Source organism: Jaculus jaculus, chromosome 4 (genome assembly GCF_020740685.1).
Source record: "Jaculus jaculus isolate mJacJac1 chromosome 4, mJacJac1.mat.Y.cur, whole genome shotgun sequence".
NCBI lineage: Eukaryota > Metazoa > Chordata > Mammalia > Rodentia > Dipodidae > Jaculus > Jaculus jaculus.
The window spans coordinates 74,562,904-74,590,396 of record NC_059105.1 but is presented as its reverse complement, the minus strand read 5'-3'; the positions used below and the strand labels follow the sequence as shown (position 1 = coordinate 74,590,396).

Below are 27,493 nucleotides of genomic sequence, written 5' to 3'. Positions count from 1 at the left end.
AGTTGTTACATGGGGCTGGAAAGATGGCTTAGGGGTTAAAGGCACTTACTGTAAAGCCTGACAGCCTATGTTCAATTACCCTGTACCCACTTGAAGCCAGATTCAAAGTAGCACATGCATCTGGAGCCCATTAGCAATGGCAGCTCTAATGTGACCATTCTCTCTCTCAAATAAATAAGTTTTTTTTTTTTAAGTTGATATATGTAGCTGGGCGTGGTGGCACATACCTTTAATCCTAGCACTTGAGAGGCTTTGCTGTGAGTTCAAGGCCAGCCTGGGACTACAGAATGAGTTCCAGGTTAGCCTGGGAGAGAGTAAGAACAAAATAAATGAATGAAACATTGTTTCATGTAGGCTCACTTATAAGCGGGATCCGATGGATGGGATGTGGCACAACTGGGATGTCACGAAGGTTCTGGGAGAGTGTCATCTATGGCAGGCACAAGGCAGATTAGAGGCCACAGCAATCATGATTCTAACTGAAACAGGAAACTATTAGTGAAAGTGAGGGACTCAAAGCCAACTAAACAGATCATGGGGAAGGACTGCAGCCCCTGGGTCAATGGATGCTTAGACACTGAACAACGGAGCTTCAGCCAGCCACATCTACCAGAAGAAGAAAATTTTTTCTAGATTGATCAAAGAGTTCAAAATCTATATTAGAACCCAGAACTAAAACTGAAATGCAAACGCAAACGTACTCAATTCCTAAGCAAAACTCCTTCATGGAGTATAACTGAATATGCTAGAAGAAAGTAACGACAGGTTAACAGATGAAAAACGCTGCTGCCTCAAAAACAAGTAACTGTCCACCACATACTTGGACAATTTATGTAACTTTACCTACAGCCTCACCTGCCCCATGCCAGGTTGTTTTACTCACAGAAAGCTGCTCCGGGCTCTCTGTCACCAGGGGACTAGTACTTAGGCCAGATTTATAATCTCTCTTCCTTTTACATTCCTATCCTCCACTGCTGACCTCTGATGCTGTAGGGCAGGACTAACACATCTTCTCCAGACCTCCCCTGAGGGTGCTACTCCACCTTCAAGATCAGCTCAAGAGCAGGATAAAATAGATCACACTCGCAATTCCAACACTGGGGAGCCTCAGACAGAAGGACTGCAAGTGTGAGGTCAGCCTGAGCCAGCTTGGGCTACAAGAGTGAGACTCTGTCTCAAAAAATAAAAAATAGGGGCTGGAGAGATGGCTTAGCGGTTAAGCGCTTGCCTGTGAAGCCTAAGGACCCCGGTTCAAGGCTCGGTTCCCCAGGTCCCACGTTAGCCAGATGCACAAGGGGGCGCACGTGTCTGGAGTTCGTTTGCAGAGGCTGGAAGCCCTGGCGCACCCATTCTCTCTCTCTCCCTCTATCTGTCTTTCTCTCTGTGTCTGTCGCTTTCAAATAAATAAAAATTAAAAAAAATAAAATAAAAAAATAAATAAATTAAAAAAAAATCAACTCAAGGGTATCCCATCCCAGGGAGCCCCAGGCTCCCAAAGCCACCCATGTCTGCCGTCTGCTTTTTTTTTTTTAATTTTTTTTATTGTTTATTTATTTATTTGAGAGCAACAGATAGAGAAAGAGGCAAACAGAGAGAGAGAGAGAATGGGCGCGCCAGGGCCTCCAGCCACTGCAAACGAACTCCAGACGCGTTGCACCCCCTTGTGCATCTGGCTAACGTGGGTGTCCTAGGTAGTTGAGCCTCGAACTGGGGTCCTTAGGCTTCACAGGCAAGCACTTAACCGCTAAGCCATCTCTCCAGCCCTGCTTTTATTTATTTTTTTTAAACTGGCCTTGTCATAAGTAGCATATCACTGGGCTATTTCTACTACTAATTGTAAACCTGTAGCCACAGTGTCAACTGGGAACTTCTGTAAGATTTCAGGTTTTGGGAACCATTCCAGACAGACTTAATTAGAAAGCCAAGGAGAATCTCAGCAGTCTTTAAAGCTCTCCAACTGATTCTGATCATGAAGGAGGAATATTAACATGGTAGTACCTAGGAGTAGAGGGCAGGATGTAGAAAGGAAGGGTAAAAAAATAGGAGCCAGGCATGGTGGTGCATGCCTTTAGTCCCAACAATCAGCAGGCAGAGGTAGGAGGAACACTGTGCGTTCAAGGTGAACCTGAGACTACATAGTGAATAATAGGTCAGCCTGGGCTAGAGTGAGACCCTGCCTCAAGAATAAAAAAAGAGCTGGGCATGGTGGCACACGTCTTTAATCCCAGCACTTGGGAGGCAGAGGTAGGAGGACTGCCATGAATTCAAGGCCACCCTGAGATGACAGAGTTAATTCCAGGTCAGCCTGGACCAGAGTGAGACCCTACCTCGAAAAACCAAAAAAAAAAAAAAAAGAATAATAAAAGGTAGGTCCTATCCCATACCAGAAAAGAAGCTTCTCACTTTATTTCTGGTACATATTTAATAATAAACTTAAGATAAAATAATGTTTTGGCCTATAAGTCACAATTTTTCTTGGTTTTTTTTGTTTGTTTGTTTGTTTTCTGAGGTAGGGTTTCACTTTAGCTCAGGCTAACCTGGAATTCACTATGTAGTCTCAGGGTGGCCTCAAACTCATAGTGATCCTCCTACCTCTGCCTGTCAAGTGCTGAGATTAAAAGCATGCACCACCACGCTCAGCAGTCACAAGTATTTTTAAATGACACAAAAGAAAATGAATGAAAACATCTCTAAAACTAATAATGAGCTAAAAATGATTCCATAAACAAAGCTACAGGATAAATGCTAAGGATGGAAAATACTTAGAACACAGGATAGAAGGCATCAATTGGTTTTAAATATTAAGAGTATTTATAAAATCAGGAGCTAGGGAGAAAGATCAGTTGGTAAAGTGCTTGCCTCACAAGTATGAGGACCAGAGTTCAATACCCATATAAAAATGCCAGGTGTGGGCTGAAGAGGTGGCTTAGTGGTTATGGCACTTACCTGCAAAGCCAAACAAACCCAGGTTTGATTCCCCAGGACCCATGTAAGCCAGATGCACAAGGGGAGCACATGCATCTGGAGTTCGTTTGCAGTGGCTAGAAACCCTGATGCACCCATTCATTTTTTCTCTCTCTCTCTCTTTCAAATAAATCAAATAGTTTTTAAAATGTCAGGTGTGGGGGCTGGAGAGGTTGCTTAGTGGTTAAGGCATTTGCCTGCAAAGCCAAAGGATCCAGGTTCAACTCCCCAGGATCCACATAAGCCAAATGCACAAGAGGGAACATACATCTGGAGTTCGTTTGCAGGGCTAGAGACCTATCTCTCCCTGCCTATTTCTGTAGCTCTCTCTCAAATAAGTAAAAATTAAATTTAAAAAAATGCCAGGTGTGGTGGCTGGCAAGTATAATCCCAGCACTGGGAAGACACAAACAAGAGGATCCCTGGGACCAGTCTAGCCTAACTGGAGAGTTACAGGTCAATGAGAGACCATGTCTCAGGGGGGAAAAAATGGATGGGTTTCTTGAGGATGAAACCAGAGGATGTCTTCTGGCCTCGATATGCATACACATGCATGAACCCGTACACACATAAACATGCACACATGCATGTACAAATACACACAAGAGGAAAGTGAAGCCACAAATGTGAGAGAGATCTGTGTCCTGTATACTTTGCAGGAGAAACATAAATGAGTATTTAATATTCAATAATCTTGTCAAGTATCATGAATGGTCTAAGAAATCAACTTCAAATAATTAAACATCCACCCCTCAGGTTAGAAATCATCAAGGTTTCACAGCGTGGCTTCAAGTCCCACTGAGAAATAGAAACGTGTAAGGAAAGCTTGGCAATGTCAAGAACTGCTCCCGCGTGTCAAACACAAAGTGAATGTGAGGCAGAAAAGGCAGCGATCATTCCAGGTGCTGATGTGATTCATTGTTTATAAACCTGAAGCCAGCTTTTCACTCACCTCAAATTTAAACTGCAGCTTTGACTTGAAAAGCCAGATTTTTAAAGATTTTTGTAATTTAGAAGAGGGTATTGAAATAAAGAGCAGCTAATGTTGACGTTTGATTTTTTTTTAATTCATCAACTTTAAATTTTTTCCTTACTGAGAACAGTGTGGTGGCAAAGAGCAAAATACTATTATTTTTGTGAAACATACAAATACTGTCAATACACTTAAGGAGGACTGGGGAGATTATTCACTGGCAAAGGTGCTTGCCTGCAAAGCCTAAAGACCCACATAAAGGCAGATGCACAAAATAACGCATGCATCTGGCAGTGGCTAGAGGCCCTGGTGGGCCCCATTAAAAAAAAAAAAAGTAACTTAAGGATGTTTGATAAGTGTTTAAAATGACATAGTTCTATGATGCATAACACTTTCAGATTATGTAAATGGAACACCTGCTAGAGATGGGACCACCACTAGCCTAGCCTACTTCCTCTTGCTCCGTCAGACCTCTCTCCATTCAGTGCACAGACCCCCACAATCCAGGTGTGATGCCTTCAGTGAGAAAAGAATAACTTGTCTTCTTTATGATCAAACCAGTAACCTGCCTTACTTCAGGAACACCATTAAAGCGGGGTGTGGTGGCACATATCTTTAATCCCACACTTGGGAGGCAGAGGCAAGAGGATCACCATGAGTTCAAGGCCACCACTCTGAGACTACACAGTGAATTCCAGGTCAGCTGGAGCTAGTGAGACCCTACCTCAGGGGAAAAACAAGGAAAGAGAAAAAGAAAAAGAGTGTTGACAATTTCTAATTAGAAGTACTCCTGTGGAACTGAATCTGGCTGTCACGAAGACTGCACCACAGAGCCCAACAAGAGGAAACAGCTTCACACAGATGCCATCAGCTCTCTGGTCCAGGAGAACCCATGCTGCCAAGGAAAGGAAACCTATAATAATTTAAGCAGGAAATGCATAACCCACTCACAAAGGATCACTTTATTTCCAGACATGGATTCTCAACAAACAACCAGTAATGGGTCTTCTCACATATTATTTGCAGCATACTAGGACTACTTCTAATTACAGATGAATATTACTTGGCTTGTAGATGATGAGCCTGTGTACACAGATGTAACCCAAGACAGGGACATCAAAGCACTGAATAAAATCCATCTTCTATAAAAGAGGCCCGTCTTATAGGCTCATAGATAAGGTCTTTTCATTAGGGCCAATCACTAACAATAAAGTCCATTTCGTTAGCTGCTTATGTTCTACCCAGAGGAAGACATAATAAAGTTTTATAATGTACATATTGTGCGCTCACTATCTCCACATCTTACTGGGTAGAGTCTTTTCTAATGATTGCTGAGGGCTGAAAACAACATGCATACAGAGAATCACATTCCATGAATTAATGAGTTGCTCAACAGCCTGATTTCTATTTGGAAAACAGGGAGCCCAAGCCAAGTATCAATGAACTTAGTGAACAGAAACTAAGAGTGGGCAGCTTCCCTCGATCTTGAGAATCTCATATGGCAGACAGTTAAAACCTTTAATCACTTAAACACACAACCAGGTGACAACCAGACTGAGTTATTACCCTGTTGTTAAACCATGACCTTACCTGCAGCTTCTTAGACTAATCTCCTGTCTCTGGATTGTCACTTTACATAGAGAAATCACAAGTTGAAGGTAATAAAGGTGAACTGCCAAATTCTAGTTGGAGGAAGAATACCCTCCCCTGTTGCCTGATGTCAAGTTGGCAGCTCCACCTTGGGACCCTGCTGAGCCAGGCACCCTGGCAGTGCCAGGCGAGGAAGGAAGAGGCCAAAGATGCTCACGCCTCCTGGGTTACAGACAGCACCCTGGAAGAATTTTCCCTTTGACATGCCAATGCTCCTGGGTGAGGGGGGCTTTCTCCAGCTTTGCCATCACAAAGTCCGGGCTCAAAAAGTCAGTTTCACATGGGGTTCTGACTAAGAGAGATCAGCGTGACCTTCCACTGAGAGCTAATCTCAGGGAGAACGCTGAGAGGAAGAGGAGGAATATACACCTTCACATGCTCTCCGTGTGTGCAAGTCCCCACCTGCAAAAGGTCAAGACAGCTTAGGAACCACACACAAAATCCTGCAAGGAGGAAAAGTAAAAAGTTTTGAATCTGCATAGGAACCAGCATTTCAAAGATTCTGACTGCCTTATTTTAAAAGGGTACTTCTGTCTATACTCCCTTGGGAATTGCTCAAAGAAGTGTGTTTCCAATAAGACTGAATCGTGTTTTTCAGCTCAGCAAAGAGATCTAACTAGACGAAGGTCTAATTTCCATGTACTACATAATACATTTAGCTTGCTAGTGCCCAACCCAGTGTCTGAGATAGTTGTGTTTCAATGGATATTTAATTTAAAAACAAAAAGTCAAAGCCAGGCATGGTGGTGCACGCCTTTAATCCCAGCACTCAGAAGGCAGAGGTAGGAGGATTACTGTGAGGTTGAGGCCACCCTGAGACAACATAGTAAATTCCAGGAAAGCCAGAGCTACAGTGAGACCCTACCTTGAAAAAACAAAACAAACAAACAAAATAAATAAATCAGTCAACTGTTCACTCAAATAGGAATATTATTGTTTTTTACAATGAGTTGTCTACAAAATAGCTTCAACCCATACCCTTTCCAATTAACGTAAATTTCCATCTTCCTCTCAAATCCACACCTGTCCTGCTTCTTTACCCTTCAGAAGTGCTTAAGAATTCTGAACCCTGGGCTGGACAGATGGCACAGTGGTTAAGGTACTTGCCTGCAGGGCCCAGTGACCCAAGTTCGATTCCCCAGTACCCATGTAAAGCCAGATTCACAGAGTGGTGCATCTACCTGGAGTTTGTTTGCAACAGACGAAGACCCTGGCATGTCCATTCTCTATTCCTCTCCTCTCTACTTGCAAATAAATATTTTTTGAAAAAATTCCAAACCCTTGCACCCTCCTACTAATGTGCAGAGCCACAACCCTTGGTGTGTCTTAGCATTGCTAATACTCTAGAAAGAAACCAAGTGTGGCCTAGGGTTTTCATAGGCTGTGCTTAAAGAAGTACAGGTCTGAGCCAGACTGGTAGTACATATCTAAAGTCCCGACACTCAGGAGGCTGACACAGGAGCATTACAAGCTCGAGGTCATCCTGAAATGCAGAGTAATATTTCAAAAAATAATCTAAATCAAACAACAATAAAAGAAATGCATCTCTCTGGCCCAGGCAAGCAATTACACAATGGGACCAACACTGTGAGCTGTTATCTCATGGAATATACTTCCAGAATGATCTTCTCCAAAACCTAAAACTTACATCTTTTTCACAGTTAATGTTTTATTGGAAACAGACCAAAGGTTTAAGAGGTGAAAGGTTACAAAAACAGAGAGAAACGTTCATATGGTTCCTATGAGACCATTTCAGAAAGCTTTCTTTTCCCCTTTGGTTTTTCCAAGGTGGGGGTCTCACTATAGTCCAGGTTGACCTGGAATTCACTATGTAGTCTCAGGGTAGCCTCCAACTCTCAGTGATCCTCCTATCTCTGTCTCCCAAGTGCTGGGATTAAAGGCATGTGCCACTCCACCCGGCTCAGAAAGCATTTTAAAATGAGTTTTAAATAACTGAAAAAGCCCAAAGTATAAACATGGAGGAAACATGAATATAGCATACACAGTTGAAAACGTAAATGCCCAATTCTACCTACAAAATTACTACCTCTGAAAGGACAGATCTGAAGATATAAACCAGCTTTCTTTTGACAAGTAACTTTGGAAAATGTTTACTTATTATGTTTCCAGCCTGTTTTATGTGTATTAGATTAAGTCTGGAATACATTTAGAGAAGGTAATAGTCTAGCCCAACTTTCTAAAGACTATTGGGAGTTGTTGTTTTTACATAAAACATGTTAATTTGTAAGGTTCAAATGCATTTGTGGAAATGTTAAAATGCCAGTTATTTTTGCATTATTATCTCTAGGGGGCAAAGATATTTTTGTTTTAAAGTCACTAGTTCTTTAAACATTCTGCAATAGCTTGTTAATTTTGCAATCAGAGGGAAATAATAAAAGAGCAAAGCAGAATCAACTGCTGGATCCCACTTAAAGCTATTTCTAGTCACTAGCTTGGTCACCGTGGGCATTCTCCAAAGCCGAATGCAAAGTGATTTAAAGATGCAAATAAATTCAAATAACATGTAGGTACCAATCTTGAATAAGACTTTCTTCCTTAACAACAGAGTTTAGATGGTAATGATATATGCCCACAACCCCAGCTACTGGGGAGGCTGACACAGGGTTCCAAGAGCAAGGCCTGCCTGGCAGCTTAGTAAGACCCTGCCTCTAGATAAAGAGGTGAAAAATATAGCTCAGCATTCCATCTCTTGCCTAGCAAGCATAAAGCCCTACGATTAACCCTCAGTACCAAAAGAACAAAAAATATATTACAACAAAAATGAATTCAAAAAATCCCAATCAGTAAATCCACTGAACCATACTTGTTCCAGTAAATGTTTTCTCCCCTCCTTTGGTACAAGGGGTTGAACCTAGAGTCTGTGCATGCTAGGAAAGTGCTCTTTCCACGGCTGACACCCAGCCCTGGAACTTCCCCATCCCCAGGGCTTCGCTAAATGCCCTCACTGGCCTCAAAGGTACAGTCCTGCTGGTCAGCCACTCCATTCGCTGAGCCCTAGGCATTTCAGGAGTGCTCCTCCACAGTTGGCTCAGTGACAGCAATAAGGGCACACAGGCTAAAGTTCAGCCTATGTGAAAGAAGTCACAGCTTCATCCTGACAACCCGCCAGGGATCAAGCTCTGCCCCCAGGGATCAAGAGGGGCACTGCTGGCTATCTTGGAGGATGAAAGAGTCAGAAGTTATGGGAACTCTTGTTCTTATCAATAACTGAAGTTAGCGTCTACACTGACACTTAATTTCACAAGATTTGTGGTGGAGACGAATGTCTTGATTTCTTGCTTAGGGAGGTAGATATGGTTTTAAAAAGAACATTATCTTCAATGTATGACAGTGTGTGATGATAACGGTGTTAAGTTCTCACTCCCTTGAATAATGGGGCTATACTGTGTATGACTTTACAACAGAAAGTTTTCAGTCACTGCCTATCAGGCTTACCAAAATCTAAGCCATAGAGCTACCGTGACTATCGCCCTCCACAGGAGAAGGTGAGGTGGCAGAGGGAAAGGCAGCTCCCACAGCGGGGAGGTGTGGGGACGTGATAAAGGCTCAGAAGCACAGCCATGGTGGTGGGCAGAAGATATTCTCAATCAAAGACGGCACTCCTCTCCTGTGAGAGGAAGCATAGTTTTCATTAGCACTAGTGTATGTTTTGCATTCAGCAGGCCACAAATTAGTGCCCCGCATCTGGCATTTATTTTCACAGTAGGCTAGGAAGCTTCTAGCCAACCCCATCCTCCACTCCCTGGGAACGGCAAATGAGAACAGGGCATCCCTGTCTCTCCTTGGTTTGGAACTAGTGCAGTGACAATGCCAGCATCACAGGGCGCTGCTTTCTAACAACACTGATAATATTCAAATTTATCAAACATACCGCATGCATGGTATATGCTAATGCAATTTCTATACTTCAGTTCTGCATTGTTCTTTTCTACCAAGGAGGAAACAGGAGCTTAAGAAGGGACACACAGTGCCCAAGCCAGCAAGTGACAAGGCACAGACTCAGGACCAGGTCTTCTGTCTCCAAGTTCACCATGCAACAGCTGCCTGCCAAGTGCCCTCTGACTTCTGGCTGGACCAGTTTTATTTGAAACCAAAACCAATGCTGCTGAATGCCAGAGCCAAGTGAGCTGGCTCGTTGCATCAGACAGGCGGAGGGTAGGCTGCAGTGTTAAATGAAGAGGATGAAGCTCACTAAAAATGCTTCAGGGACTGCTGGGTCCTCTGCCCATTTGTTATCATTTCTCAAAGGCTTGTCTTAACAATGAATTCCAGCTTAGAATTTCATCTTGTCTTAGTACATTATAAAAAGCCAATGTATTGCAAAATATTCTTAGGAAAAACATAAAAACCTGTTACTAAAGTATATGCCCGTTCACTTCCATCAAAGGAGGAAGAACATGCAAAGAAAGCAACTATCTGGCAAACTGTTTGCTTTGTAAAAAACACACAGCATCTCATGTAGCCCAGGCTAACTTCAAACGGTACTTGACACTGACCTCCTAGTTCTCCTGCCTCCGCCTCCCTAGCGGTAGGACTATAGGTCTGCACCACTACACCTGTCTTGTCGTTTTTGTTTTGTTTTGTTTTGTTTTGTGTTTCCAAAGATAGTTTAACTATGGAGTGTCAGGGTGACTTAGAACTCATGATCTTCCTGCTTGAGTTTTCTGGTGCTGGAGTATAGGTATATAACATCCCACCCAACATAATTTAATTTCTTGCATTCATACTTCAAAATTCTCAGTGACTTCTTTCTTGAGCAAGAACCATCATTTATTACTTTACCCCATTCTTCAACCTACTATTAGTTTATATCAGCAGTCAGTCAAATTTTCACTAACAAAACTCCTACATCAAAACAGCAAGGCTGTTGACAACATAAATCTCAGGGTGTTGACACAATTATGATATACTAATCATATAATTAATGACTATGTCAAAATATCTAACCTGCTTTATAAGTCAAATGTTCCTCGGCTACCATTATTTATAAGAATAGTTAAGCTATAAATAAGACTAGCATAACATGGTGGCATTTAATCCCAACACTTGGGAGGCCAGGGTAGGACTCACTGTAAATTCCAGGTCAGCCTGGGGCTACAGAGTGAGTTCCAGATCAGCCTGGACTGAAGTAAGACCCTACCTCAAAAAAAAAGAAAAAAGAAAGAAAAAAGAAGAGAGAGTTGGATGACACTATCCCACTATCCTGCTAGTGATGGTCAGCTTTTGTATTCTCTGTATCTAAGAGGAAATAACAATGTTAAGAATTTTCCCATGCTAATGAAATGTGTATTTTTCACAAACAGCATAATGCTGACAGAGATCCTCGAATCTAAATTTGTGTTTGTGATGTGTATGAGTGTATGTATGCAGGTTCATATATGTATAGGTAACAGAGAACAAACCTGAGTGCTATTCGCAGGAACATTGATCACTTCTGTTTTCTTAGATGCAGAATCGCTCATTGGCCTGGAGCTCACTGACTAGACCAGCCAAGCCAGCCAGCAAGCCCCAGGGATCTGCCCATCTCCCATCTCCCCAGCACGGGTGCTCATCTTGAAGACTGGAGTAATACCTCCCTTCCCAGCTCCTACCCACTAACTCTTCTCACCCTCCTTGCACTTCCCTAAGAATGTGGCACAGGGGCTGGAAAGATGGCTTAGCGGTTAAGCGCTCGCCTGTGAAGCCTAACGACCCCGGTTCGAGGCTCAGTTCCCCAGGTCCCGCGTTAGCCAGATGCACAAGGGGGCGCACGCGTCTGGAGTTCGTTTGCAGAGGCTGGAAGCCCTGGCGCGCCCATTCTCTCTCTCTCCCTCTATCTGTCTTTCTCTGTGTGTCTGTTGCTCTCAAATAAATAAATAAATAATTAAAAAAAAAAAAAAAAGAATGTGGCACAGGCCACACTTACAGCCACAGAAATGACATATGTGAAGAAGCCCTCCACGGCCCAGCACCCTAATGGTGACTAAACTGGGCCCAAGTTCTTGACAGGAAATCTTTTGAGATTCCCGGGGAAGGCCGACGAAAATGGAAGCTTGTCCGTACAAGGCTTTGACTGTAACACTTGTCCCTCCCCTGCAGGCCTGTTTACACCTTCAACACTGCACATCATTTCTTGGTGCCCCAAAGCCAATTCCTTTGCTAACATTAGTTTATTTGGAGTAGCTTCATATATATTCACACCACTCCAAGTACCTATGGAATTCCAAAAATGTAGTCTGTATCTCACTTAGGGTTTCATAATACGGAAACCCAAATTCAGACATTTCAAATCCACGTTACACTGCCAGGTGTAGTGACACACACCTTTAATCCCAGCACTGGGGAGGCAGAAGTAGAAGGATTGAGGCCAGCCTGAGACTACATAGTGCATTCCAGGTCAGCCTATGCTAGAGCAAGAGCCTACCATGAAAAAAAAACAAAAAACAAAAGTTAAGTCAAATCCATATCATGTTACTCTCAACTGGTTTTTGTTGATTGGTTAGTAGGTTTGGGGAATTTTATTTTCTTTTCTTCTTTTTTATTTTGTATCTATTTATTTATTTTGAGATGGGGTTTCACTTTGTAACCCAGACTGGCATCAAATTCATGGCATTCTCCCTGTCTCAGCCTTGTTGAGTTCTGGGATTACAGTTGTGAATTACCATGCAGGCCAGTTTTAACTTTTGATGTTCTTTCTTACAGGTGGGAGACCACACACACACACACACACACACAAAGAATAGATTTTAGTTATCCAAAATCATTATAAATATTCACTCAATACCATCTAGTAACTTTTAGACTTCTATCATCTACTTAATATATGAAAATGTCAGACAAAAAATGCTAATTCTCAAGTGTTGTTCTTCAAATATATATATGAAATCATGAATTTTATTTGAAAATCCTTATAACTACCTTGAATAAATCCAAAAGTATGCTACTTATGGCTATGGAATTAAGATAGTCCCAGTAATATATTCTTAGTCCTCACAGAGATACTAGTACAAACTTCACAGCTGCATTTTTAAAAATTACCTGTGGAGTGGAGAGTACACACGGTGATCAGAAGACAAGCTCAGGTCAGGCCAGACCTCACCTTCTACCTACTTCGAGTCAGGGTCTCTGTTCACTGCTGCATACATGAGGCTACCTGGCCTTGAACTTCCAAGAACTCTGCTATCTCCACTTTCCATCTTGCCATAGGTAGCCTGAGATTACAGACACTCACTACTACATCTGTCTTTATGTGGATTCTGGGAATCCAAACTCAGTTCTTGTTTGTGAACCAAGTACTTTAACAACTGAGCCAGCACCCCAGCTCCCTGTACTTCTTTACCATCAACTATGAATCAGTTTCTCACAGATTCCTATATTCACATGCACCCTACCTCTCATACAGAAGGTGAAAATTACTGTAGAATAGAACCCTGGACCTTTTAGAACAGATGGTATTTACAAGATAATATGCAGTAAAATGGAGGGAACTAGAAATTAAAATAGGTTCTATCTATAAAATTTGCCCCCACATAAAATGTCTGGAGGAAAATACATACATTTCCTCTTTCTGATCATTTGTGTTAAAATTTTTTCATTATAATGAAGATACTTTCCAGAAGGATAAAAATATTTTTTTAGAGCAGGGCATGGTGGTTCACATCTCTAATCCCAGCACTAAGGAGGCAGAGGTAGGAGGATCACCAAGAATTCAAGGTCACCCTAAGACTACATAGGGAATTTCAGGTCAGCCTGAGCTAGAGTGAGAGCCTAACTAGAAAAAAATAAAATGTGCCCTATTTAAGACACATTAAAAAAAACTGAAGATTAAAAAGACTAGTAGCATACGATCACATGAAAACTTTAGTTTCTTTTCACCTGGTGACATTCATGGCCACTTTTAACTTTGCCCCCTTGAAATATAGCAAAATTAACAGTATCTGGCTTCTCTCTGGGGAGCAAGAAACAGGAAGAATCCATTCCCCACACTCTGGGAAGATAATTTTGCTCAGTTTTGTAGCCAATAACTGAATTATGGACACCTGAGAATGAGAGAGGCCTCAGACTAGAAAACACAGATACTATCCTATTGAACAGCCACCTCTCTCTCTCTCCCAATTCTTTCAAAGCAGTGACACAGCAAGTGACAATCAAGAAGCGTAAAAGAACGAGAGTCACCAGGTTGCCCCTCTGACACTTCACGTTATAACTTTCACCCATTCTAGCACAACAGAAAGAATGAGTCCAGTGGTTCCTTCAGTGTCCTGACTGGTCTAGAAAGCACAGCACATCCACCCAGCTGGGGATGGAGCGTAACAGTCATTTTCACTTAGAGCAACTACATTTCCTGTTTTTTCCAGCACATCTGAATTGACACACAACTTTAACAGCTGTTAAAACTTTGGCTACAGCCACCACCGCTCCCCTTGGGCTCATCAAATACTTCCTTGCTTCTGTTTCTCCAGAAATAATAGCATGTGTGCATGAGCGGGAAAGCAGAGCAAAGAGATGGAGATCCTCAAAGACTGGCCACAAATCGCTCATCTAGGGTGGACATCTTAAGTACAGAAGCTGTGAGATTAGACCACAAAGTCAACTGATAGAATTTTTTTTATATATATATATATTTGGTCATTTTTTATTTATTTATTTGACAGCGACAGAGAGAGAGAAAGACAGAGGAAGAGGGAGAGAATGGGTGCGCCAGGGCTTCCAGCCCCTGCAAATGAACTCCAGACACGTGCGCCCCCTTGTGCATCTGGCTAACGTGGGACCTGGGGAACCGAGCCTCGAACCGGGGTCCTTAGGCTTCACAGGCAAGCGCTTAACCGCTAAGCCATCTCTCCAGCCCAACTGATAGAATTTTGACATATATACCAGAAGGTATGTCAGTGACTTGGTGTTAAATCCCTCATGATAATCAATTGTACTGAGAATAAAGTTTTTCAGTGATGCCTTCACTGTCACAATGTATTCTGATAAGTTTGGTATTTAATCATTAATAAGTTTGTCACAATGTATTGTGATATAAGCTTGGCATTTAATCATCTTTAAAATCAACCTACAAACAAAGCCAAAATCATTATTTGATATGCATAACCATATGTTAAACTAAAACTATATAATAGCTCAACTCTGTATTCAAGAATATTTCAGAGGCTTGCCTCTGAAACACTTTGGTCTTTTGCCAAAAATCTAATCCTCCCAAATATGGCATTTTCACTCTTTGAAATATGTCCAAAAAAATTTTCTGCAAGTCTGATGAAATTATAAAAGGGGAAGTAAGTTTCTCTTATTAGCCCATTCTCTTTTCTTTTTTCTTTTGTTTTTTTTCTGTTTTTTGAGGTAGGCATGCATCTAGAGTTCATTTGCAGTGGCTGGAGGCCCTGATTTGCCCATTCTCTCTCTCTCTCCCTCTCTTTCTCTGTCACATAAATATTTTTTTAAAAATATTAAAAATAAATAAATTACTAACCTCAGAAAACCAAAAAAATAAGTAACTATGACAGCCCTGACTTCAATTGGGACACACAATACAGAACAAGGGTAGAGGAAATTAAAGTGAGGGATTCAGGTCCTGTCTTTCCTTGCCCACTTAGCACATCCATTCTCACTACTTCATGGCCACAAACATGAAAGCCTTCATGGGGATCCTCTTTTTTTTTTTTTTCCTAGAGATTAGACAAATGGATCCAAATCCGTAGTGTCCTGTACTTTCCGCCTGCTAAATTCCTACAGAATGCGTCTGAGCTTTCTCCCTAAAGAAGCCATCTTAACATGAAAGGGCACAGAGTCATCAAAATGCTGCCTAACACAGGCACCCAATAGTGAGAGACCAAACAGCTCTGTAGCTAGAAGCCTTGGCTATTTCAATGTTTTGTAAAGGGATCTGTAATTACTTAAGAGTGCATCCAAATCTGCAAATTGATCTAAGTTTCCAACTTTCTTTAGATTGAGCTGACAGTCTTTCCTGCTTTTACATTCTTGGCCATCTTGAAAACTGAGGTGAAGAACTGTGGGGAAAAGTTTCAGTGGTTAAAAGCACTTCTTTGCAAAGCCTGCTGGCCTGAGTTCAATTCCCCAGTAGCCACATAAAGCCAGATGCACAAAGTTGAACATGCATTTGAAGTTCACATGCAGCAGCAAGACACCCTGGCATGGCCCATTCTCGCTCCCTCCCCCATCCCTTCAAATAAGGTTAAGTATTACCAAAAAAAAAAAAAAAAAAAAAAACCACTTTGTCAAGATATTTGAAAATTCAATTGCACAGCTTTGCGATGTTTGCAGTTCATAAAGTCATAAAATGTTTAAATTTATAGATAGCACTGTGAACTTTAAGTCTATGAAAAACTAAGACTAACCAGCCCAGCTCAGCTCAGCTCACTCCCTCTAGCATTTTTCTAAAGGTTAGCCAGCAGGGCAAGAAAGAGCCTTTTCCAAGGGAATCATTCCTCAGATAGGAAGCTTGTGTGCAAAGCTGAAGACACTTGGCCTGTTATAGTCATGGGAAACTTTATTCTCCCATACTTTTAGTTTGTTTTTACTATGACAGCTGGGAAAAGGGGTTAGCAAAGCAGAGTCATTTTAAAAGCCTCGTAACAATCACTCTAATGTCAGAACACTAAAAGCCTAAGGATATGAAAAATCTTCAACAACAATCAAAAAAACATGCTGGGGGCTGAAGAGATGGCTCAGTGGGGTAAAGGCACTTGTTTGCAAGAAAAAAAAAAAAACAGAAAGAAAGAAAGAATGAATGCATGCTAGAAATTATAGTCTGTTTGACTTAACTCCTGAAACAAGCATAGACTCAACAACCAAAGTAGGAATTCCTTCTACCTTGGCTTCTTATCTTCCAGAGTACATTTGTTTCTAAGTATCTTTTTGTTTGTTTGTTTTGCTATTTTACAGGCAGGTCTCACTGCAGACCAGGCTGACCTAGAACTCACTGTCGGTCCCAGACTGGCCTCAAACTCAGAGCCATCCTCCTATCTATCACCTCAGCTTCCCAAGTGCTGAGATAAAGGTGTGTGCAACCATGCCCAGCTGTTTCTAAACATCTTAATCAGGAAGTTTCTTAAGCACATTAGTCTAGAGTTACCCTTAAAATATATTACAGTATCTGGTAACTGTTAAAATCTTAATGTGTTTCCCATTTGAAAAAAAAAAATCAAAATTTACCATTCTATAAACCCTTTATTTTATAAGACATATATTAGTTCTTACAAACAGAATATAAATCTAGTTCCAATGGGCATTTGTGTTCAGTACTAAAAGTTCTTCAGTAGTAACATTTTCACTTTGAAAACAAAATCACAGTTCATGTATTTACTTCTTAAGTTATGCCAGGAGATCAGCCAACTTTTTTCTGTATGGAGCCAGAGAGGAAACAGCTTTAGGTTTCAAGCTACAAGGTCTTTCCCCCACACAAGTCAACTGCAGCGTGAAAGCAGCTATGGACACCACAGCATGGAAATGATGGGTGACTGCAATCTAAGCATAGGGCAAACCCAGGCAGAGCATGAGGAATGTATACCCCGAACAGAGAACACCTGAGATCTGGCATAGAACAGACCTTCCCTGCAAAAGTGCAAAGGACTGCAAAAGACAATTCTGCAAAGAGGGTATATATCAGTGGCCAAATGAAGATAATGCAACTTAAAAGCTACATCAAGTAACTAATCATTAGGGCAACACAAATCAAATCCAGGATGTGGTTTCATATCACAGCAGCAGGATGCTACCTGGGAGCTGGGGATGACCAGAAAATTATACTTGGTGAGAATGTGAACAGCTTTTTACACTGTTGATGGGGATGTAAAATGATGCAGCCACTGTGGAAAACAGTATGGAAGTTCTTCTGAAAATTTAAAATAGAGCTGGGCACATGCCTGCAATCCTATCACTTGAAAGGCAAGGGCAGGAAGATTGTGGTAAAGGTGAAATTAGCCTGTACTACATACCAGGTTCAAGGTCAGCCTGAGCTACAGAATAAGATCTTGTGTAAATAAGTTAGTATGTAAGACACTAATTCCATACTTCAAAGAGTTACAAGCAGGGTTTTCAAGAGATCCTTGTACATTCATATTCACAGCAGCACTTCTCACACTCCAAACCCCCTTATGGATGAATGGGTCTACATATGCAAGCACATTATTCAGCTATACAAAGAAGTGAAGTATTGACAGTACAATATGGAAAAACAAAGGCATTATGCTATCATATACCTAACAGCCAGATGCACAGGGTAGTGCATACATCTGGAGTTTGTTTGCCACTGCAAGTGGTCACACTCATCCATCCATACATGCATCCATATACACACACACACCATCTCTCATTCTCTCTCTCTCTCATATGCATGTACACATGTAAATAAACAATGAACAAATAAGTAAAAAATGTAAGAGCCAGAAGATGAAAAGGAGTGCTCTGGAATATTGTCTTTTGGACATGAAATGGCTGATGTATTTATCATCTTATAGCAGCTGTCTTTACCTGTACAAGACCTGCATAATGAGCCTGTCAACATTCTGTCACATATGATGGAGGAGGGGAAAAAAGGACAAATCAAAATAGGAGACTAGGGCTGGAGAGATGGCTTAGCGGTTAAGCTCTTGCCTGTGAAGCCTAAGGATCCCGGTTCAAGGCTCGGTTACCCAGGTCCCACGTTAGCCAGATGCACAAGGGGGCGCACGCGTCTGGAGTTCGTTTACAGAGGCTGGAGGCCCTGGCGCGCTCATTCTCTCTCTCTCCCTCTATCTGTCTTTCTCTTTGTGTCTGTCTCTCTCAAATAAATAAATACATAAAATGAACAGAAAATAGGAGACTATTTGGAAAGAAGAGGGGATCCAGGTGGGAAGGGGATGGGGAGATAGGGCCAATAAAGGTAATAGGAGGGGAATACAATCAAAACACATTATGTCTAGGTATGAAAACTGTCAATAAAAGTTTCAGGGGGCTGGGGAGATAGGCTTTACAGGCAAGCACCTTAATGGTTAAGCCAAGGACTCAAGTTCAATTCCCCAAGACAGTGGCATTTGTGTCTGGAGTTCATTTGCAGGGGCTAGAGGCCCTGGCACACCCATTCTCCAACCCCCACCACCTCTTTCTCTTTCTTTCTCTCTCTCTCTCTAATAAAAATAAAAGTTTTTAAAAATTTTAGGGCTGGGCAGGGTTATGTACACCTTTAATCCCAGCACTCGGGAGGCAAAGGTAGAAGGATCGCCATGAGTTCGAGGCCACCCTGAGACTACAGAGTGAATTACAGATCAGCCTGGGCCAGAGTGAAACCCTACTTTGAAAAAGAAAACAAAATTTAAAGTAGAATGTTGGTTGCTAGGAATGAAAGAGTTGTTTTTTAGTGGACATTGTTTACCAAATGAAAAGTGGGTATAAAACAGATGGCTCCAAAACTATATGATTATGCTCAATACTTCTTATGTGCACAAACAAGTGCTTACGATGGCAAGTACTATATCATGTGTAGCCCACCATAAAATCTAGAGAAAGAGGAAGACAGGGAGTTGTTTCAGAGGCTAATGGCACTTGCTTGCAAAGCCTACCAGAGTTCAATGCCCCAGTACCCACATAAAGCCAGATGCACAAAGTAACACATGGTCTAATTTGTTTGCAGTGACAGGAGGTCCTGGCGTGCCCATTCCGTCTCTCTCTCTTCTCTCCTCCCTCCCTCCTTCCCTCTCTCTCTCTTTCTCTCTCTCTCTCTCTCTCTGTCAAATAAATAAACAGAACCTTTGTCATATAACAAAAGACTGCCAATTTACTACAAGTTAGTTTGCTATGAGTTTGAAGACCTAATTTACTATAAATAGCTTACCAGCTGTTTAATTTACTATAGATTTCAAGACATAGCCCACATATTTAACCTAGACTTTTGTTATATTCATTAGAATTTATTGCAACCTTTAATAATATACTATAAACATTGTTTTAAAAAGGACCAAGGATTGGGAAGATGGCATTGAATCCTGGCAGGCTTTGCAAGCAAGAACGTTTAACCATTGAGCAATCTCCCAGCTCCCCTTTTCTTTAGTTTTTACTGTGGAATACACATGGCATAGCACTTACCATCTTAAGCACATAAAAGCCAGATGCTGTGGTGCAAAACTGTAATCCCAGCACACCTCCATGAGAAGAGAGATATAAAGATGCAGACAGAAGAGTCCACTGGAACCTCATGGGCAAGCCAGTCTGGCAAACACAGCAATAAAAGACCCTGCCTCAAATAAGATTGGAAGTGAGTTGTCTTCTGATCTCCACATGCATGTTACGGCATGCATACACCCATACTCACATGCATCAATACATACACACACACACACACACACACACCAAAAGAAAAAAAAAGAATGAAAAATAAAAAGACTCTAAATAATGTCTTTGTAGGTCACTTGAAATAGAAATCACCTTTGGCTATTTAATACAATCTAAAGCAGCAGCTGAAATGTATGGCATAGTCCCAAACATGATGGATGAACAAAGGCCAGTGGTGCACCTACTAGAGCCATGTGACCTTGGAGATGCCAATGCAGCTCCCTGAGCTTCAGCCTCAGTAATTGGACTAATGGATTTCCTGAAAAGGCAGCAGCAAGCTGCAGAGATGGTTAAGGCACTTGCCTGTGAAGCCTAACAACCCGGGTTCAGTTCTCTAGTACCTAAGTAAAGCCAGATGCACAAAGTGGCACATGCATCTGAAGTTTATTCAGTATTTAGAGGCCCTGGTGCACGTAGTCATTCTCATTCTCATTCTGTCTCTCTCAATCTGTGTGTGTGTGTGTGTGTGTGTGTGTGTACGTGCGCGCTCACACATGCGCTTGCAAATAAATTTAAAAAAAAAAAAACAGCAGCAAGATTTTATAATGAAAAACAGTATAAAGAATATAGCTAGGCACAGTGGTGCATGCCTTTAATCCCAACTCTTGGGAGATAGAGGTAGAAGGATCACCATGAGTTTGAGGTCATCCTGAGACTATATAGTGAATTCCAGCTCAGCCTGGGCTAGAACAAGACCCTACCTCAAAAAATAATAATAATGTGAGAAAATCAAAAGCTGAGTTCCTCCGTAACAGCAGCAGCCTCCACCCCAACTCCAGCTGTTGACAGTTTATAAGTAATTCTCAAATTTGCTTACATCTTAGAATTGCCTCAGCAGTGTTTTAAACCTTGCCTTGTCCTGGGCCAAGTTATCAGAATGGTAGGTGTGTGAGAGCAAGGCCATTCATTTTCAAGTTGCTCAGGTGAGTCTCATGTAGAAACCTATGCTGGTCAACAAATAACGTCAAACTTTAGAACCAATAATGAATCCATATAAAGACTAAAGTAAACAAGTTGCTAAGTCATTCCTTAATTTTCTCCTAATGCTTCAACTAACTTCAACTTTATAGCTCCAAAGCTACAGAATTATGAAGTAAACTTTTTTGAAAAAAATAAAATCCCCTCTCTATTGCAGGTTTGTTTCAGCTTCAAAACCTTAAGGTGCTGGAGAGATGGCTTAGCATTAAGTGCTTGCCTGTGAAGCCTAAGGACCCTGGTTTGAAGCTCGATTCCCCAGGAATCCACATTAGACAGATGCACAGGGGGGCGCAATGCTTCTGGAGTTCTTTTGCAATGGCTGGAGGCCCTGGTGTTCCCATTCTCTCTCTCCCTTTATCGGCCGCTTTCTCTGTCACTTTCAAATAACTAAATAAAAATAAACAAAAAAAATTTTTTTTAAAAACCCTTAAGATCCTTCAAAGTAATGTCAATGAAGATTTTGGCATTTAATTTTATAAAGAATATCTAGTGAATCTGGGCAGGTAGAGACCACAAACATTGACATATGGTTCTAAAGACAGCATGCCCTTGGAGAGGGTAGCAACTGTGTCATCTTTTCTCAGTGACTGATGTTATTACTAAGTACAGTGCTAAGACATAAACTGTCGGTAGTTTCATTAGGGTACAGGCAGCACTATTCTTTGTGGAGATATGCTCCAAGTGCCCCAGTGGATGCCTGGAACCTCAGAGAGTTCCGAATTCCATGTATACTATGCTTTCCTAACTAAGAGAAAGCCTAACCTATAAACCAACACAGTAAGATATTACCATCAATAACTAGTAAAATAGAATCTTACTATAACAAACGCCCTATGAATGTAGTTTCTCTCAAAATAGCTTGCACTTTCCTTTCAGGAACATACTTAACAGTTTCTCTCTGGCATATCTCAATTGTCAAAATTATAAATCTTACATTTTGGGGCCATTATTAAGTAAAATGACGGTTCCTTCCTTCCTTCCTTCCCTTTTCTTTTTGGTTTTTCAAGGTAAGGTCTCACCCTAGGTCAAGCTGACCTGGATTTCACTATGTAGTCTCCAGGTGGCCTCGAACTCATGGTGATCCTCATCCCTCTGCCTCCTGAATGCTGGAATTAAAGGTGTGTGTCACCACGCCTGGCAGCCCCTTCCTTCCTTCCTTTTTCTGTTGTTGTATGTAATCCAGGCTGGCCTGTGTGTAACTGTACACAGGCTGGCATTGAACTCATGGCACTCCTCCTGCCTCAGTCTCCCCAGTCCTGAGGTTACAAGCATAAGCCACCACATGCAGCTTGTACCTAAAGCACGGAAGTACTGACTGGTTCTGATTGATAACCAAGATATCTACCCAATGTGGAGGAGGTGACCCATACCCCACAGATATGTTAGAGGGTGGGTTCATGTCCTAGGTTGGGTGAGACAGGATGAATGTGGTGGCACAAGATGTCATCATGCTACTCAGAAAGGAATGCAACTTAACATTTATTGATGGTTTATTTCTGAAATGTTCCATCTAATATTTCTAGGCCATGGCTGATGATAGACAACTGAAACAGAAAGGGAAACTTCTGGTAAAATGGTACTTCCAACCCTGGATATTCACAGTAGAAAGAGAAATCATGGGCTAGATATATGGCTTAGCAGTTAAGACACTTGCCTGCAAAGCCAAAGGACCCAGGTTCAATTCCCCAGGACCCATTTAAGCCAAATGCACAAAGTGGTGCATGCATCTGGAGTTCATGTGCAGTGGCTGAAGGCCTTAGCACACCCATTCTGTCCCTCCCTCTTCCTCTCCTCTCTCAAATGAGTAAAAGATAAATAAATTTTAAAAAAGAAATTAAGGGAAATAGTTTTTAGTTACCATCTTCCCCTCTAAATTATTTCAACTCTTCAATTATTGTCTCCAATATCATTGCTCTCTTCAAGAATATACCAGCAAACCTAGTTTACCATGTGGAAAGCAAAAAGGGTGATAATTTGTACATGCCACTATACAAATTAAACCAATCAACTCTCATCTACATGAAAGCCTACAAAACAGATAGTAACATACATGGATGCATATTATGTGACTATTCACATATAATATGTACACTGACATAATCTACCCTTAAAAAGAAATTGTTTAAGTCAGTTACATTAATAGAGTGCATCTGAGCAAAGTAAAACAAATGTGATTCTAGAAACGGGCCACTCCTAGAACTACAGCAGGTTCTCAACTCTAACCACTAATACAAATGGACAACATAGAAAAATAGAAGTGAGGCATAGAAAGCAACTCAACTGGCCACATTTTAGTGGATCAACAAGCCGCCTGATGACAGCAAAACTAGTTAGTCATTTACAACTTAACTGGCTACAAGGCATTCTGCAACCAGCCAAGCTCAATTACTATGATTAAATTCTATATCAAGCCAGGCGTGATGATGCATACCTTTAATCCCAGCACTTGGGAGACAGAGGTAGGAGGATCACCATGAGTTCGAGACCACCCTGAGACTACATAATGAATTTCAGATCAACCAGGACTATAGTGAAACCCTACCTAGAAAAACAAAACAAAAAAATCCTACATCAATTTGGTCTGTTGGACCCAGTGTTGAAGACTATTTCAAATCAATGACTTCTTACAGTTTTACTTTTCTTTTGGGAGATACTGAGACTAGATATACATGATACATATCAAGTTCCATGCAACATTCATGTAGCTCATTTGGTGCCACATAGCTAAAATATCAGCATTCACAGGAAGCTAAGACAGGAGGATTGAGAGTTCAAAACTATCCTGGGCTATAATAAGGAAAACAGTGACAGATAGATGGACACAGACACATACACACACCCCCCACTAAAAACCAAACTGTTTGATTCAACAGCTTTTGAAGTCTAAATTTGGCACATCAGATACTTTTTCATGATAGTATGAAAGGGAATGATGAGAGATTCCAGAAGTGAACCTATAGAGACACACAGTAAAGGGCTCTGGGATGATCATTGGATCAGAGGCCCCTGAAGGAAGAGGGCTGTTGCAAGGCAGCCACAGCTGCTACTCGCTAATGCCTCACACCGTCTACCCACCATGTCTTACAAGATGTACAATACTGTGAGTGAAATCCTGAAGACTATAAAAAAGTTTGAAACTATTCCTTGCAATGTTACTATTATCATGTAGAATTTTCCAAAGAAAAGGTAACTGAGGTTCCATAAAACAGTAACATTTCCTAAAATAACGTGATACCCTGAATGTGTTAAGTTATAAGAGAAAGAATGCAATTTGGAAGGGAGATATCTTCCTATTATAATTTCAGTGTTGTATTATAATTTCATGTTACAATAAAACAATACCTGGAATAGGGGACTTTGTAAAGAAAAGAGGTTTATTCATAGAGCTCACAGTTATAGAGGCTGACAGGCCAATCAGGCAGCCCTGCCAGTGAGGCCTCTGGTGAGGGTGTTCTAGCTATATCACACTATAGCAGGCATCCAGCATAATGGTAGAAAGGCTTGAGAAAGCCAGGCTCATTTTACAACAGTGTTCTCTGTCCATAACCCACCCACTCCCACCACAGAAGCATTAACCTTAACCTTAACAAGCCTTAATGACCTATTAACCTACAAAGGATCACCTCCAATTCAGTTACACTGGGGGAAAGCCGCGTACACATGAACCTTTGGGAGACAAAGCACATCTAGCCTGGACAGTGAGTTAATGATTCAAAGTAAGCTGCTTGTTAAAATGGAGATAAGACTTTCAGTCAAGAAAATGGTAAAAGCAATGAACTAATCAACTAAAGCCTGCACCATTCCTTCCGGTTTTACTTCTAGTTAGCTCTAGATTCTCAGAAAAGGATTCCTCTAGTATTCATGTTCCAATTCGTAAAATAGAGTTGCACTGAACATCTTTAAAATGACCTGTTACAGCAATGTAACCCTAGGAAAATTACAGAGGACTTCTTCTGAAGAGGAGTACGGTGGATAAGAACGAAACCAGGCCTCACCAGCCATTAGACTAATGAGTCATGATTTAATTGCTTCTATAGTAAGGAATTTTACCTCCAAAACCAACAATTATATCACATTAAGATTTCTCCCAGCCACCTCCCAAATACTCTCATCTAGGATAAATTTTTCTACAATTTAAGCCTTTTGGAATGTTCTATCATTTTTAGAAAGAGTAAGAGTAAGAAACACAAGTACCTGGAATGGGCCAAAAGACAAGACAGACAAGAGGAAAGAGGCTGATAAGGTAGGAAGTCATTTTTTTAAAACAGGATGGAGTGGGGTGTTATTTTAGGTAGGGTGTCTTGAGCATTTTACCAGATGTACTTCCTTAAGTTTGGAGAGGGAAGGGTAAAGTTCTTTTTAAAATATTCTCATTGAAAAATTACACATAGATTCTTTTTATTTGAGACAGAGAAAGAGAGAGAGAGAGAGCACAAGCGAGTGAGAGCGCAAAAAGCAGATATACAGAGAGAAAGAATGGGTGAGCCAGGGCCTCTAACCACTGCAAATGAACACCTGGCACATGTGCCACCTTGTACATCCACCTTTACGTGTGTACTGGGAAATCATACCCTGGTCCTTTGGCTTTGCTGACGAAGGCCATAACCACTGAGCAATCTCTCCAGTCACAGACATATATTCTTGTAAAGCAAAGAAAGTATCAGTTTAACCTGTCATTTTTCTGAAATACAACCTGAAGTACCTGACACAGCTCCTTCACGTCAGAGCCACCTGCACGCTCCCAGTTCACCCCTCCAACCGAGTCATGGATTTGTGAACAGCTGTGCGTGTATTTTGTGTGAGTCTTTGAAAAATCACAATTGACTCCAAATCCACAACACAATTATGTTGTTTTGTGAGACTTGAATTCAGTGTTCCAAAGCTGAGGTAAACCCGCAGCTCCATTTCTGGAGCTTGCTTTATTAACGCCCTTCTCACCAATGAATTCCTTTCCTCACCCTAATGGAAGAATATGTGGAAGGACAGATGTCAGCAGCTAAACAGTGAAAAACCTGGGGGAAAAAAGTGGAAAGAAGCCCACAGCGCTAGAGCTATTTGCATGGAGGAGATAGCAGTGTGGAGAAAAATGAAAGAATTAATTCAGACACTGCATGTCTCCTCTACGTAAGCATTACACTAGATGTCTTGGAGATTAGTCACGCTGCTCTGAGACTTTTCCATGTTTCCTCTAGACTGCCAGTGTTCGCATGGCCTCTGATGAACAAACATGCTGGGACTTGCTTCGAAGGAAACGCCTGTCATGTTCTAGGGAAAAATGACTTCTTTGCTCTTAAATCTGAAAAACTGAAGGACTCTCATTCATTAGATACCAAGTCGATTTTTCCTTAACGTTTCTATTTCTGGAATGTCTGAACTCTGTTTAGGACACGGCTATGATCACATGAGCTAAGAAAGACGAGGAGCATGCTGGGGGCCAAGATTATACGAGGGTTCCTTCCCGCTTAAGAAATTCAGTGCTAGCACATAGGTTTGCACTTGAGCATTCCCTAAACCAAGGTTATTTTCAGGTTATCCTCACCTCTTACAGGACTACCTGTTCTCATTACTGTTTACCCAAACGTTTAACATGGTGATTATTAGCATATCTGGCAGGAAGGCATGCATTGAATATTAACTCACCATGTGACGGTCCCTTCCCTCCAATCTCTCCTCAAACACGTGAGGATCAAAAGTATAGTTGTTTGCAGTCCGACGACTCTGCGCTGGGGTTTTTTGTTTTTTCTTTTGGCATCAGCAATTGGCCACGGGCACACACACCCCCCAATCAGAGGCGAGCACCCGCCTGCCTGCTCCCGGAACTGTCAAGCGGGCTGACAGCTGGCATACCTTCCCGTGCCCTCCACCCGCTTGTACAAAGCCCCTTCCTTCCAGTCACCTTGACATCGCTGGCCTGCCTGGGCCTCAGCCTTTGGCCAAGGAAACTTTTCCCTTACCAGGGCACACGTACAGGTAGCATCACCCCCCTCCCACCCCCACCCCCGCGCCCGAGCCCCAACAAGGGGCCCTTTGTTACTTTTTCTTCTTTCTTCTTCTTCTTCTTCTCCAGGACACTTCACCCAATTCCTGGCATTCAGCTGGCCTTCCGCAACCCCAGGCAGCCCCAGTGGGAAAGCCACCCCAAACGACCCCCCACCCCCACCGCGGACAGAGCCCGGGAGAAGGCCGAGGGCAGCCCCGGGGCCGGCCAGGTAGAGCTGGCGAGGCCTGGGAGCGGCAGCGCGGGCACCGGAGGAAACCTACCCTGCGGGCGCGTCGGGGGCTCGGCCGTCCATCGCGCTGCCGGCCGCTGCGCGGGCTCCAGCTCGGAGACGGCGCGTCACCGCTGGGGGGAGAGGCCGGCGGTCAGGGCGGGAGCCGGGCTGGCCGCACGTCCGGAGCCTCGGGAGGGCCGGCCCGCCTTCCTCCCTCGCTCGCTCGCTCACGCGCCCCCCGGTGCGAACCCACCTGCGGGCCCCGCTCCCCCGCCGCCGAAGCCGCGCTCGCCGCAGGTTGCAGCCGGCGCCCGCAGCGACTGGAGGCGGCGCTGCAGCCCCCGCCCCCGGGGTCACCGCGCAGCCAGTCGGCGCCTCTCTCGGGCGG

General features: G+C 42.3%; 1 protein-coding gene across 5 annotated transcripts in view; it reads right to left on the bottom strand.

Moving 5' to 3' along the window:
• Cobll1 (cordon-bleu WH2 repeat protein like 1) overlaps positions 1 to 27,493 on the bottom strand; it is a 176,333-nt gene that overhangs the window by 148,108 nt on the left and 732 nt on the right. The window contains exon 1 of one of the 5 annotated variants that reach the window (XM_045147261.1): positions 27,155 to 27,214. The exons of the other annotated variants lie outside the window; for them this stretch is intronic. Within the exon in view, the coding sequence (XP_045003196.1) occupies positions 27,155 to 27,186 (32 nt within the window). The 5' untranslated portion in view covers positions 27,187 to 27,214. Of the gene's footprint in view, positions 1 to 27,154; positions 27,215 to 27,493 lie in introns of those variants that run through there. 5 annotated transcript variants of the gene reach the window in all.